At 39.6% G+C, this 15,008-nt stretch overlaps 1 protein-coding gene across 2 annotated transcripts in view; it reads right to left on the reverse strand.

Moving 5' to 3' along the window:
- F5 (coagulation factor V) overlaps nucleotides 1–15,008 on the reverse strand; it is a 59,187-nt gene that overhangs the window by 9,915 nt on the left and 34,264 nt on the right. The window contains exons 13-19 of one of the 2 annotated variants that reach the window (XM_063253636.1): nucleotides 11,543–14,069; nucleotides 7,723–7,897; nucleotides 6,828–7,064; nucleotides 5,560–5,767; nucleotides 2,814–2,993; nucleotides 1,599–1,715; nucleotides 814–885 (exon numbers count right to left, since the gene is read on the reverse strand). In XM_063253636.1, coding sequence (XP_063109706.1) covers nucleotides 814–885; nucleotides 1,599–1,715; nucleotides 2,814–2,993; nucleotides 5,560–5,767; nucleotides 6,828–7,064; nucleotides 7,723–7,897; nucleotides 11,543–14,069 — 3,516 coding nt within the window. The remainder of the gene's footprint in view (nucleotides 1–813; nucleotides 886–1,598; nucleotides 1,716–2,813; nucleotides 2,994–5,559; nucleotides 5,768–6,827; nucleotides 7,065–7,722; nucleotides 7,898–11,542; nucleotides 14,070–15,008) is intronic. The other variant, XM_063253638.1, reaches the window with a different exon arrangement.

The following is a 15,008-nucleotide window of genomic DNA, read 5'->3' on the forward strand; positions in this document are numbered from 1 at the left end:
AGACCAAGTGGTTAGCATGGGCCTTGACTGCCAAACCAGTTCCTGATGATGAAATCTTGGATCAGGTCTGCCTGTGTTTGCTTAGCTGTCCACCCACTCTGTCTTGCACAAAGGTCGTGTTTGCCTTTTCCTGGTTATGCTGATGTAGCTGCTGCTGACTCTGGCTGCCTAACAGGGTGATAGGGGAAGGATATATGAGAGCCTCTTTATCTTCTTGATAATGGCTTTTTAGTCTTGGAAGACATTTGAGGCAGAAAGAGGAAATTTGTTTGGCAGGAGCTCTTGACAGTGGGTGATCAATAAAAATAGATGAATGATTGTCACAAGTCAAAGGTCACATTAATGAGGACTATTGCTTTTATATAATAAGACCCTGTGAATCTGGCTTGGCTATTATGTGTGTGGTCAAACCCGGACAAGAAGAATGAAGAGTTTTGGAAATAGGCCCATAATCAAGACTGAAACCTGTCTACTCCTGCCCCAATCCCTGCAGAGGCTGAACTGCTTATATGGAGACACCAGTGATGCCTAGCTCTTGGTTTTCCCTGGGAGGTGGGGGGCTCCTTGGGAACAGTATACATCAGAGGGAGTGGCAGTGATAAGAACCTACTAACAGGCTTTTAGCTTCTGCCATAGGAATGCCTTCCTCTGCTATATAATTACTCCAAATGGAACTGTTTGCTTGTGTTGGGTGGAGGAAAGCTTTAGAGATGAGAGATGACCTGTAGCCAGGGTTGTCGTGTGTGGTTTCTTAGGCTGTGTACTGCACAGTGGTAGAAGTTGAAACTTACAGACTGTGATGAGACTACTTACCCAGATGCTCAGAAGCCTTGATCTGTGAATCAGATATAACACCGGTGCTTAGGCCCATTGGCATCTTACAATCTGTGAAAAACCAGGAAATGTGAATAATTTTTGCTTAGAAAATACATAAAACAAAGTAAAACTCTAGGGCTATATATTATGCCTTTGATGGGTCATTTGTTACGTATTTTCATTTATTTTGTGTGACACTTAACTATGTTTGATCATAATAAATGCCCTAGTAAAATCAGTGCTTTCATTGAAACTGCAACACCATAGAGGAAAACAACAGAAATCTTGAAATATGACTGGTTTTTAATCTGATTTCCATCTTCTTGGATCTTAAAGTAAGTAATATCCACCATAAGTCTCTGAAAGCAAAATCTCTGCCTTTTAGCATCTTCATTTTGACCATACTCCTAGGTTTTCCTCATGGCTTGCTTTACTGCCTGAGCTCCACCGCCTGTCAGATCAGCATTAGATTCCCATAGGAGTGTGAACCTGACTGCAAACTGCACGAGAGAGATCTAGATTGCATGGCTCCTGGAACCATTCACAAATCAAAAAGTGTCTTCACGAAGTGTCAAAAAGTCCGGGGACCACTCTTCTAGATGACTGACTTTTTTTTTTCACAGTCAAACTATAGTCCAGAATAAAAACAACTATGGCTATAAATTATGCCTTTGTCACATCAGAGTAATAAGAATAGAACATTTGCAGCCTAAAAGTTGGCAATATTCCTGTTACAGGCACTTTTTTTTCCTAAGAAATATCCTGTGTCTCTTGGACAATACCTTTGTCTATGATGAGAAATGCTGTCTGCATCCCTGCTATTTGATTTTCTCCAATCTCTGTATCTAGGAGCCACCAACCAGGTTTTGATGCCTTCATTTCAAGAGTTTTAAATGAACCTAGAATAGAGAGTTTAGGACAAAATGTAAACTCAAAGATTAACAGGTCCAGCTGACCCTGTGTACCCCTATCTGAGTTAGATTAGTATCATGATTTCCCCACCCAAACTCCTGTAACGGTCTGCCTCTCACTGGTTCCTCGTACAGCATTTGTAGAAGGGCACCTGCTTATTAAAAAGACGTAGAACTCAGGAGCTGGGCCTGGTGGCACTTGCCTGTCATTTTAGCACTCTGGGAGGCTGAGACTGCAAGTTCAAGCCCAGTCTTGGCAATTTAGCAATGCCTTGCCTTATTTTAAACAAAAAAATGGAAAAGAACTAGGGGTACTGCTCAATCAAAGGCCCTCAGTTCAGTCCCCACTGTTGGGGAGGGGAGCAGGGGAGCAAATCTTGGTAATTCTACCCAATTCATTAAAGTCTCTAAGAGCAAAATCTCTGCTTTTTGCATGTGCATTTTAACCAGATTTCTGGTTTTTTTACTATGAAGTTTGTGAATCAGTGGCCTTTACATCTCATACCCCTACTCACATACCTACTAAAAAAAATATATATGCCTATAAACAATGTATTGGTACATCTTAATCCTTTCTGATGATTGCAATTTGTTTAAACCTACATTTACTATTATTTTGCACTTAAACTTTCTAAATATTTTTGTTTCTTCTTTAGCAATATATTTGTTAAATTCCCTTTTCCTCAAAACAGCCTCAGGTGTCATTTCATTGTTATAATTCATGGAGTTAATTACCCACCAAAAAAAGTCAGAGTGATACAGCAAAGCATAAAAGTCAAGAATCCAGAAACCTTAGTAAGTTTTTAATCTCCTTCCAATAGGAAAAATTGCAACTGCGAGCTCTCATTTTATCTTTTTCTTGAGACTTTATCTGCACCCAGGGCCTCGGGAGACATAGCTCCTGTGCTTTGTATGCAGTTCTGATATTGGCTTTGCCCTGAATCTATGTCTGAGTTCTGTGTTTGGACTCCTCAGGAAGTCGGTACACAAAAGAGAATGGGGAGCTGGGGTGAGCAGTGGTCAGATGCTAAGGTTGTCTTATCTTGCTATTTCTCAGCAGGGACCTCTTCCACACCAGATCTTTACCGGGTAGAAGGGGCCAGACCCCTAACTGATGCTGTTGAGTGCCGTTCTCCAGCAAAGTCTGGCCGTGAAAGTGAACCACATGAATGTCTCGGGAGCCGCCCATGTTCAGCAGATGTAACCTCACCCACTCTTGCTCGTACATTCTCAGGCCAGGCAAGTTGTAGATCATCCCATTAATGGCTGAAAGGACAGAGCATTGCAATCAACCTGAAACCCTGCACGTGCCAGGAGGAGGCTGATAAGAAATATGGAGCAACCCACTCACCACCCATTTGCCTTGTTATGTGACCTTCTCTGGTCCCACCCAGGTATCAAAGGCTGGTCTATGTCATAAAACCAGTGTGAGATGCTAGAATAGGACCTCCAATTCCTCACATCATTCCCACAAGGCTACAGAGGTGTGGGCAAAGTCCTCCTCCAAGCAGGTTATCTTACTGTTCTTTCCTCAGAGTTTACACCTATTCTTTTCTGTGCTTTCCACTGCATCAATAGTGTAAATCTTCCCTTGCTGCAAAAAGATGAAGATCGACATAGATGAAAGTAAGAGCATGTGCAGCACCACACTGCTCCAGGTCCTTCTGGATTCGGAAATAGATACTACTGGGCCAAGTACTTTCTGTGCACCCTCTAACCAAAGTGACTCATGTTTATTTTCTCAGATGGATTCTCACGTTGTACCCACTCTCCACTTAGGGAAATAAGTAAAAATTAAAACTTGATCATCTTAAAAATATAACACAAAATTGTAATGATAAAGCCTAGTGCCAGCAGTCATTTAAATGGAGGAGACAGGAAAGATTTTTTTCTTAAATTGAAGGATCTGCAGTGGACTTTCAAGAACTAGGTAAGGGAGGTTCTTATAGGGGCCAAAGTTGAGATCAGTCAGGCACCCTAAAAATTACATCAGGTACAGAGATACCTGTATACAAACATACATAACTCTTATACCTATTTTGAGTTTCTGTTTAAGACACAGATCTCATAATAACTCAAGTGATTATTAGTTCAAAATTGCTAAACTGTGGTTGCACCAGAATATGGAAGGGAAGACTCTGAATACAGTAGGTGTTGAGTAAACCTTAGGTAAGTTGAGCTGAATGATAGAATTCACTCATTTATTCACTGAGCACATATAACAAAGGCCAGGCACGAAGCTAGGAGCTGGAAATTGGGAGGTCTGCTTTCACATAACCTGGTAAGTACTGCACCATGGACATTATCAAATCACAGAGACTTGAACGTTAGTAAATTGAGGACTAAAGCTACAGTGGATACATTTTACTCTTTACAGAAATCAGTACACAGGAGCTCAAGTGAGTAAAATATAACAGCCAAGAGAAAAGTACACTTAATTCTGAAGCATTTGGCTTCTTAGTAGGCTAAGAGGTTTCCTAAAGGTTGGGGCTCCTGCTTCAGACACCAAGCATACTGGGCCAGGGGGTCTACTGAAGGGAAATGGGAGAAGGGTGGATGAGAGAAAAGGCAAGGGGAAGGAGAGAAAGACAGGTCAGGACAGGACAGGAGAGAGAGAATGAGAAGGAGAGAAGAGAGGACAGGATAGCAGAGGAGAGGAGAGGGCTGGGGCGGGGAGGGGAGAGGAGAGACAGAGGAGGGAAGGGAAAAAGGGAAAGCTTTGCTTGCAGTCTTGGTTCATTTGTCTCTTAATGGACTCTCTAGATTTCTTCACAGACTCTTAATATTTGATTTTAAAAATTTTCAATGTTTTCATGATAACTAGAGCGATTCTTTGTAGGAACAGGCCATAAATCAGGTTTGCCTACCTCTGTATACCTCAACGTATGCTTACGGTGAGATCATTAAATTCCTAAAAGCAGAAGTAAGGTAACAAATAAGATAAAGAAGGGTGACTTGAGTACGGAATGGCAGTAGGACAGAAGGACAGACCTACTAAGCCTTGATGAGTGGCCACAGGGGGCATTGCTTCCGATGTTGGATGTAAGGTCTAGCAGGTTTTTCCTTCCCTATTACACTGACCTATTACCCAACATAGGTTCTCATGAATCAGAAACTTCATCGTAATTACCCCATCTATCGAGCTTTGCAAAGAGTTAGTCTTTTTTCCACAAATTTCTACATGTCATTCTTTTTGCTCTCTATCACATCCTAAATTCTTCCTTTCTCTAAAAACTGTTTATAATTCGATTGTCAATTTACTGGTCAAACTCTTGGGTATATTTTTAAACTTTCTAAACTAATCCTTTTCTCCTTGTGACTGCCTAAATACTGCTTTGCCCTATTCTCCCATTGCTCGGCTCTCTCAGATCCTATCTTCTTTTGTTCTCGTGTGTCACTTGGCATAGATGCCACGATGGCTGCTGTGCGCTAGACCTGCTGGGATCAGATCGTTCTTATTTTAGAAAAGACACATGAGTGATCATTTCTTCTGTATAAATATTCACTCCTTCAGAGAGTGAGAAACAGGTTCATTAGCTTTTTAAAGGATATAGCAATGTTAATTCCTTTTACTTAAGGTGTATTCCGCTGGCCTTTGCTCACTGCTTTGCCCTGCAGTGACCTCTGTGCACGACCTTTTAGACTCTTTGTGCTCACTGCCCTGCAGCGTTGCCTGCCAGGTCACTCAGCCTTGGAAATGTTAAGCAGCAGGGTTGAGTTGTAGCTCCTGGCTCCTCAGAAGCATTAATGTTGAATCTGTGAAGCTCTAAGGACAGGAATCACTGACCCAGTGTGATTTAATTCAGAGATTAGATCAAAGTCAGGAAAGTACCGTGGAACTCATGGGAGTTTTTTACTTCTGAAGATTCAAGTCTCCAAGTCCTTTTGGACTTTCCGTAGTACCAGCTCTTTTTCTCATCAAAGACCATAAAAAGTAAGACAAATTCTCTCATGTCCACAGGCATGTTACTCTGCATGTGAAGTGTTCCTTTTCGGCAGATCAGAATGGGCCCTATCAAGCCCGAGTGGATGTCTTTTTCCTGGAAGACAGGAAGAGCCAATTGCATACATTCTCTTTTGTTCAAGATTTTCGTTGCTCTCTTGACAATTATAAAGAAAAAGTAATATCTTCTTAGACACTCTGCATTTAAAGATTCTTAAGGATTAATTTAATAAGCCTGAATATTTATTTACTTTTGTTGTATTCATATTCCTTTTGACTATACTGTCCTTTATCTCATTAATAATGATATAATAATAATAATGATAACATAATGGATATTATGTACTGAGCATCTATAGTAAACTAAATGTTTTGCCTTTAGTATCATTTAATTTGGACAACTATCCTATATGATGATAAATATAAATTCATTTATTGAACTAATATTTATAAAGTACCCACTATATGCTGTGTACTATTATTCCATTTTTAACTTTGGAAACTGAGGGTGAGAAAGTCAAGTAATTTTCCTTGGATTGTACAATGATGGGGTAGGAATTTAAATCTAAGTCTAGGGGCTAGCGATGTAGCCCAGTGGGAGAGCACATATTACTAGTGCAGGAGGCCCTGGGCTTGCTCCCTAGCACCAAAAATAAAACAATAATCAAAAATAAACAACAAAAACAACAACAACAAAAACAAATGAAAAGCCCAAGAAAAATCCCACAACAAACCTAACTCTGTGCTCTTACTCCTATGGCTTAAACAAAGGACCCCTTTTGTAATTTACCAAAAATTTGTGTATATTTGTCTTGAGTTATATATATATATATATATATTTATGAAAGACTTGAGTTTTTAGTTCTTTCATAAACAGTAGATGGAAGATAATATTTAAGAAAATTTCAAATAAGCATCTTTTTTCTATAAATAAAGGATTCTGGGTTGGGGCCAACAAGCACATCAGTAACCCCCCACCCCGTCATTTGAATACTGCAGGGGAGTTATGGTAACTGTATGGGAACTGTGTAGCTGACCACAAGGCTTCCACATTCTTCATAAAACAGAAGACAGGCTTAAAGCAACCCAACCCTTCCACTCGGTGGGCTCGGCTAGCACAGTTAGGGATAGCAAGAACTTTCGACAGAAGAACCTACCGGATTCACAGCTGAGTAGTAGGCCCAAGCCCGACAGGCTGAGCCAGAGGTCTCTGGCCCTGACCGATCCGTGGCATGCCACACATACGTATAACTGTTATTGGGCAGGATGGCATTATCATCCTGAAACCACTCAGGAGAATCATCGTCATAGCTCCTTCCTTCTGATGATTTCTCGTAGGACAGTCCATGAGCATGAATAGAATAGGGTCTCGATGCTAAATTTTTAAAGTGAACCTAGAAAAAGGAATGACCCATAAAGTGCTTAAGTCTAAACAAAAATCCAAACCAAAGCTTGGCACGGTGGGGTATATCCCTAGTTTGAGCTGCTGGAGAGACTGAGGCAGGAGAATGAACCTGAGCAATGAATCTTGGGCAACTTACTGAGACATTCTCTCAAAATACAGTAAAAGAAGCTGGAGATGTAACTGGGTTCCATCTCTGCACTTAAATAAATAGATAAATAAACGAATGAGTCAATGATAGAGAGGTTGAAAAGGATGCTATAGGCCCAGAACTGTAAACAGGATTTTCAAAGATGTGACCAGGATTGAGAAGAGCCATAGGAAACTTGCTTGTTTGGGTAGGGCACACAGACACCTTTACATCTTTACTAGTTCTCTCTAACTTTAGTTTCTTTTTAGAAAACAACAGGAAGTTACAGTGTGATCTTTTCCAGGTTATGTAATTTTCAGAACTTACAAAATATGAGATCATTGTTTTGTCTTGAAGGCTGCCAAATGGCTTAGCAAGCAGTCTTTGAAAGGAAATGTAATTATGTGTTAATTCTGGAAAATAAATCACCTATACCTCTTTTGCTACCCTCACTTTTCTAACCTCTGGTGCTTGTGGAAATTCCTCTGATTGCCTTGAAAGGGTTCAAAAGTCAACTTACTTGGATGACGTCATCCACCTCGGCTCTAATGATAGGGCCCAGAATGCCGAGATGCTCCTCATATTCTCCCCGAGGGTCACGTTTGGTAAAGGTGCTATCCAGGTACTTGCGGAAAACGACTTTCTTGTACGTGGTATCTTTTTTAACGTCATCACTGGCTTCGTTGTCCATTTCACTAAATGATAACAATGGATTTTGTTTAAAAGAAGAAATAAAAGTCTGTTCCAGGAGTTTAGGAATTTAGATACTATACTAAATATAGTATCTAGCACAGAGAGTTTTTCCTAAATCTATCATGGGAAAATTCATGACTGAATGAATGAAACTGTATTTTCTAAACTTTTAAATCAAGTATTTGCTAGCCAAGTCTCCCTATGATCCTTTGGATTAGGTCAAGTCTCTTGTATCATTCCTTATATTTCTATAACATTATTATAGTGTATGTAGTAAATTCCTGGAAGTGTTCTTATAATATTTATATTTACATGTGATCCACTTGTGAGATTATCTATTAATATTAATCTATTAATATATTACTCTGCCACTAGGGTGTAGTGTAGGCCCCATAAAGTCAGATATTGTACCTAGTTTGCTCATAATACTTTTTGTACTGCCAGCATGTTATCTGGCAGCTAGCAAGCACTTAATATATTTTTGTGCCAAACATAAATTAATGAATGAATATAAATCAATGAATGAACACAATTTTTATCATCAAAGGCAGACAAAGCCATTCAGTGGTACCGTGCCAGAGTTTAGGGCTGCCAAGTGACAATGGTCAGCTGACTCAGGAGGTCACCTCTACGAAGGCTAGTGGGTGGATGGGTGTTTTGTACTCTGAGAATGTCCACTTTCTACATTTGTTTTTGAAACCCTTCATTATTCCCAAGCAATTTTTTTTCCAGTACTGGGGAGTTATGTGGTGGTAGGACCTTCACACTAAGATACAGCCCAGCTTTTTTTTATTCTGAGAGAGGGTGTTTCTAAATCACTCAGTTGTCTAGGCTGGCTCACACTTGTAATCCTCCTGCCTCTCTCTCCCACAGTGCTGGGATTGAAGATGTGTGCGACTTCACCCGGCTTTCCTAAGCTTTTTGACATTGTTCTGGGCAAAGATGTCTTGGATATGACCCTAAAATAAAGGTAAGAAGATCAAAAATAGACAAATGAGATTGTTTCAAACTAAAAAGACTATGAACAATATGGGAAACAATCAACAGAGCAAAAAGACAATACATGGAATGAGAGAAAATATGTATAAATCATGTACTTGATAAGAGACCCATATAAAATATATAAAAATTCAAACAATTCAGTAGCAAAAAAACCAAACAGCTTGATTTTAAAATGGATAAAGTACCAAAATATATTTCTCAAAGGCAAATTTCCAACAAGTATATGAAAAATGCTGAACATTACTAATAAAGAAATCTAAATTAAAAGCACAATGAAATGTAACTTCATACCTATTAGGATGGCTGTTACAGAAAAGACAGGAGAGAAATGTTGGCAACGATATAGGGAAAAGGGAACCCTTATACACTATTGGTGTGAATGTAAATTAGTTTACAGCCATTATGGAAAACAGTACAGCAGATTCTCAATAAAATTAAAAAGAACTGCTACATGTCCAGCTGTCTCACTTCAGGGCACGTATCCAAAGGAAATGAAATCAGCATGTCAGCTTCTGTGCTGTAACTTCACTGCACCACTGTTCACAACATTCAAGACACAGAATCAATCAAGTGCCTATCAGAGGATGAATGGATGAACCAATGAAATACTATCCGGCCTTTAAAAAGAAGAACAATTCTGTCATTTTTTAACACCATGCATTAACCTCAAGATCTTTTGTGATATAAGCCAGACAGAAAAAAATTGACATGATCTCACTTAAAACTGCATCTGATAAAAGTAAAAAACACTGCATCTGATAAAGAACTTACTTATTTCACAAGTTATACATTTATTAAAACATCATATTCAACACCACAAATAAATACAAAGAACAAAAAACTGTGGCACACATCTTAAAGAGTACTACGTACCAATAAAATGTACTTTTTGTATGTTAATACCTACAAAAACCTGAATGGCTCTCTGGAGAATTATATTGAGTGGAAAAATGCTGACCCCAAAGGGTATATATTGCACAATCCCACTTATATAATATTCTTGAAATGATAGAATCATAGAAATGGAGCACATAGTAGTAGTTGCCAGGAGTAGGAGATATACAGTGGGGAGGGAGGTAGATGTGTCTATACTTGGACAAGAATTGTTGTAGTGATGGGAAGGTCCTGTATCTTGATACACGGGTTGTGGTGTAATAAAGTTTTAGAAGCTGTTACCTCTCAGAAAATCTGGATAATGGATAACAAGGAAATCTCTGCGTATTATTCCTCACAATCATATGTGAACTTACAGTTACCTCAAAATAAAAGGGTTAGTAAAAATATAAATATAGCAACTTATTCCCCAGGTAGCTCATCAGCCTAGTCTGGGGCCAAATCATGTCAAATTCTCCTGCTGACTCTCAGATTTCCCAACTCTATGGAAATAATCCAAATGCTCATCCATTGAATCTACAATGTATAGTGCACTCCTTGACACATCAGCAGAGAATCTTATTTTAAAAGCCTGCTTTCCCTACAAACCTCATCCATCTGAGCTCTGATTGTTGCATACAATTTCACAGAACATGTTGGGATAATCAAAACAACCTTGTCCATCATAAAAACAAATGAACAACCAGGTTGCAGACTTGGAACGGGATGCAAGCGTTTATAGGAACTGGTTCCATCTTTTTCTACTCTGAATAATCCCTAATGCTGTCCCCAGAGAGCCTGGCTTAGAAGTTCTAGATAATGAACAATTTTTATATAGTAATGGATGCTACATTTAAATCAGAAGTCATAGAAGAGAGCATTTTGGGCAGAGTTCTAATGTGGAAACCTCAGGCATCAGATTAACAAGTTAATGTGCACAAATCACCCCACTAATTATATTTGGTTTTGTTTTGTGATATAGGGGGTTGAACCCAGGACCTAGAACTGAGCTACTTCCCTAGCCCATTTTAGTTTTTTTTTAAATATCAAGACATAGTCTTGCTAAACTGCTAATTTGCCAGGGTTCAAACTTGTGATTCTCCTGCCTCAGCCTACCAGCGTGTTCAGATGCCTACATGCACAACCACCTCCAGCTCATTTTGGTTTTTAATTAGTGTAACAGTGTTTGTAAGAGCTCTATTTAGACAGTTTGTGTGCATTCCCCAGGCTGTATCCCTGTGAAGTTTTCACTGCCCAAGGTTTGCTTCTTTCCTTCTCTCTATCTTCATCCCAGGATACAGAACTCAGCCCAATATAATTTTCTATGCTTTAGTAGTAATGAAGATAATCTTTTAAAAATTCTTTTAAAAACTTAGACACTCTGTGTTGTAAACAAGTAAGTGCATCAATATTTGGTGTTCAAACCAACTTCAATTAAATCATATTGATTATCAGATAGCTATGGATAGGTCAGATATGCACTGGAGCACTAAGACGGTAAGAATGTCTGTGATAGAAGGAGAGAGAAGAGGGGGCTTATTTACCCATAGGATAGCACAGACTTCTCACCATGATTATTCTCTTGTTATCCAGGTATTGTCCAAATTAGAGAAGCTAATCTTGAAATTGACAAAGGAAATGGTATGGGCCAACTTGCAATAAAGCAACTAAACTATATTCCACAAATCTGCCCAGAATTATTTTCCTGGATTATTGTAATTACTTTTTTTAGCAGTAGTGAGAATATTATAAAAGGAGAGAACTAGCCAAACCTTTGTGCAAATTCTGCATAATCCCAGGATATTTCTTCAGCAGCAATATAATAGTATTTTCTGTTTCCCTTGTTGCTGCGGAGGTACCATGCTGCAATGTCATCTGGGTTTCTTGAGGAGTTGATGTCTGTCCTCCCATCAGTTTGGTAGGGGTCATCATAGGTCACATAATCAACTTCAGCATAGTCTTCTTCAGGGATTTGAACTTCTTGCCGTGGAACAAGCTCAATGTAATCTTCATCATCCCTACTGAGGCCCACTATAACCACTGGATTGAATTCATTTGATATGAAAGTATCATTGAGTGAAGGAGATGGGAGAGGAGATGGTGGTATGTGACCAAGGTCTGGATAAGGAGAAGTCTGATTAAATTCTGAAAGAGTCAATAACTGATTAGACTCAGATGGGTAGGATGTCTGATTAAGGTCTGAAGGATATGATGTTTGCCCGATATTTGAAAGATGGGTTGTTTCAGTAGCGTTTGGAGAGAGAGCTTCCTGGCTGAGGCCAGGGGAATGAGTTACTTGATTGTGCTCTTGGGAGGAGGTCATTTGACTGATGTTGGGGGAAAGCTTGGTCTTACCAGATTCTGGAGTGAGAGGATTCTGACTGAGGTCTGAAGAAAGGCTCGTCTCACCAAGTTCTAGAGAGATAGCCATCTGACTGAGATCTGGAGAAAGGTTGGTCTCATCAAGTTTTGGAGAGAGAGGCATCTGGCTGAGTTCTGGGGAGGAGGTCATCTGACTGTAGTTTGGAGAAAGGCTGGTCTCATCAAATTCTGGGGAGAGAGGCATCTGGCCGAGGTCTGGGGAAAAGGGCATCTGACCAAGGTCTGGGGAAAGGGGCATCTGACCAAGGTCTGGGGAAAGGGGCATCTGACCAAGGTCTGGGGAAAGGGGCATTTGACCAAGGTCTGTGGAGACTGTCATCTGCCTGGGGTCTGAGGAAGAGGTCATCTGACCTTGTCTTGAAGAAGAGGATGATTGACTGAGCCCTGAAAAGGTAGTCATCTGCCAAGCTTCATGTTCCTGGGCATGGGATAATAATGGACCAGTGTCAACAGGGTGTAACTCGTGGTTTAAGTCATAGCTGACAATTTGGCTGAGCCCTGTGGGAGAAGACCTATGACTGCGGTCTGTAGTGGAGTGCATTTGAACAGGGTCTTGAATAAGAGATGTTTGATTGTATTCCCCTGGGGCCACTGTCTGAGAAAGATCTGGAGGAATGTTTGTTTGACCAGTGTTACTTGTTAGGCTCAGATTGTGGACAGGAAGTGAGTCTATCTGGACAGGACTGATAGAGGGGAGTGTTTGATTGAGGTCTATGGGAAGAGATGTTTTACTTAACTTGTGCAGTAACAATGAATGTTTAAGTCTCTTGTCTGAAAATCTGGTGTAGTGTGCTCTTTTGAGGGAGTGAATGTCCACTGGAGAGAAAGGAATATGATGTGCAATCTTTGGTTCCTTTTTCTTTTTCCGTGTTTTAATGAAAACTGGTATTTTCTTCAACTCGCCATTTTCTCCACCTTGTCTTACGTGTAGAGATCTAGGTCTAAATCCAGAATACTTTGAGTGGTCGCTGTGCTCTCCTGGCTTGTTTTCAGGTTGGTTGTTTTCTTTTAAAGTCCTGGAGACATTCTGGGGACTGTTAAGTAGCTCTGTAACAGCCATATCTTCATCATTATCTTGAATTATTTCATAGCTACCTTTTTCAGAAACCACATGCCATTGTTCATCCAAAATCCTTGATGGATTTTTTTGTTTTAGGAGTAATAGAGCACTGGGAAGATCCTCCCAGGTTCCCATTCTTGAAGAAGTATTGTCTTGGTTTGAATGTCTCTGAGTTTTATGGGCTGGTAATTTCATCCAGGATAACCTGTGCTTTCTTAGTTGGTTTCTGTTTTTTCTGGCTGCTTTGTGTGTAGCATGTTCTCTGTCTCTGAATCTTTTTGCACCTAATAGGCTTATCTCTGTGACATCTGACTGTTCGGGCTCTTCTATCTGGTCTTCAGAATATGGGCTGGAATACTCTTTTGTGGAAGAATTAACAACAGGGTTCTCGTCTGAGCCACTGAAGTGTTCCAGGAGGTGAACAGCTATTGAGGCTTCTACATGAGGAAGGGTTTTCTGAGGTTCTGTGATGTTATTCACAACAGTTCTCGCGAATGATGAATTGGAGCCTATAGCTACATCTGTACTTGGAGAAATGAGCTCAGAGCTGTTCTCCAGAGCAAGGGCAGTAAGATTGAATTCATCTTCATTTTGATTCAGGGATGAATTTCTGAATGACCTCAGTCCTAATGCTGAAGCCAGATCATCTTGGTAATCATCATCTGGATTAATTTCTTCATGTTCATTTTCTGAAGGAAATTTTATTTTCCGTACATCCATGGGTGTTGATACTTCTGGAGGTGCATAAATCTTATATGAGTCTTCATCATCATCACCGATACATTTAACATCCCTGAATCTCAGCCAGAGGTTTTTGTTTCTTGGACTGGAATTCATGGTCATCAGCATCCAAGTTCCTTCATAAGAGAGACAGAGAGAATGCTGAAAGTCCAGGAAAACAAGGGTCCATTATAACGTAATTTTTAATGAACTTTAGTCAGAGATACCCAACTCTGACCTGATGACCACTGTTAGTGTGTGAACCATTGGTTATTGGCACGTGAAGAAATAGGAGAAAAACTGGGAAGAATATATTTAGTTTTTAAAAAGCTATTTCACATTACTGCGATATATAAGAACATGATCAGTTCACTTACCTCATGTAACAGAATACATACTAAAAGTCTTGGTGGGTAGAGATTACAGAAAATGGAAAAGTCAGCACAGGGAGCTTAAGAGTCATGGTTTTCGAGTGTATTAAGAATGGGATGAATCAAAAATAAAACAAACCTTGAATATCATGAACATCTTGTCAGCTGTATACCTGGTTTGAGAGTTGGAGAATGTGAATAGATGAGATCTATTCACAATAAGTAGGAAATATTTAGATATATCTAAGAAATAATTCATGTGGGACCAGGCCAGACTTGAATCTCTTTGAAATGGTATGAATCGCTGAAACGTTGAAGATTTCTTGGGAAGTCTCCAAGAGGTACCATCTGTTGAATATTAGGCCATTGGCCTTTATTATAATTAGTAGTCAAAGAAATTCTGTAAAGTGTTACTATATTTTTTAGATGAATAATTTGAGACTTAATGAACCCAAATAATTTGTGCAGGATTGTAAGAGAGTGAGTTACAGAACAGGATTCAAACTCAGGTCTGTACCCCAAAGCTGCCTGTAAGAAACCTCTGAGGCAATTTATTAGATAATTGTTAACCCTAAAGTAGATGATAGTATTAAATTATCTGAAAGGGACGTTTTGATCAATGAAATGCTCCTTTATGGCTAGAATATTTGTCTTGTCTTTTTGCTGTTGTATGTCTTTATTTCCCATGAGGCCCAGAGATGTATA

This window comes from Cavia porcellus, unplaced genomic scaffold, assembly GCF_034190915.1.
Source record: "Cavia porcellus strain 051 isolate PalLab524CR breed Dunkin Hartley unplaced genomic scaffold, mCavPor4.1 scaffold_7, whole genome shotgun sequence".
In the NCBI taxonomy this organism is placed as follows: Eukaryota; Metazoa; Chordata; class Mammalia; order Rodentia; family Caviidae; genus Cavia; species Cavia porcellus.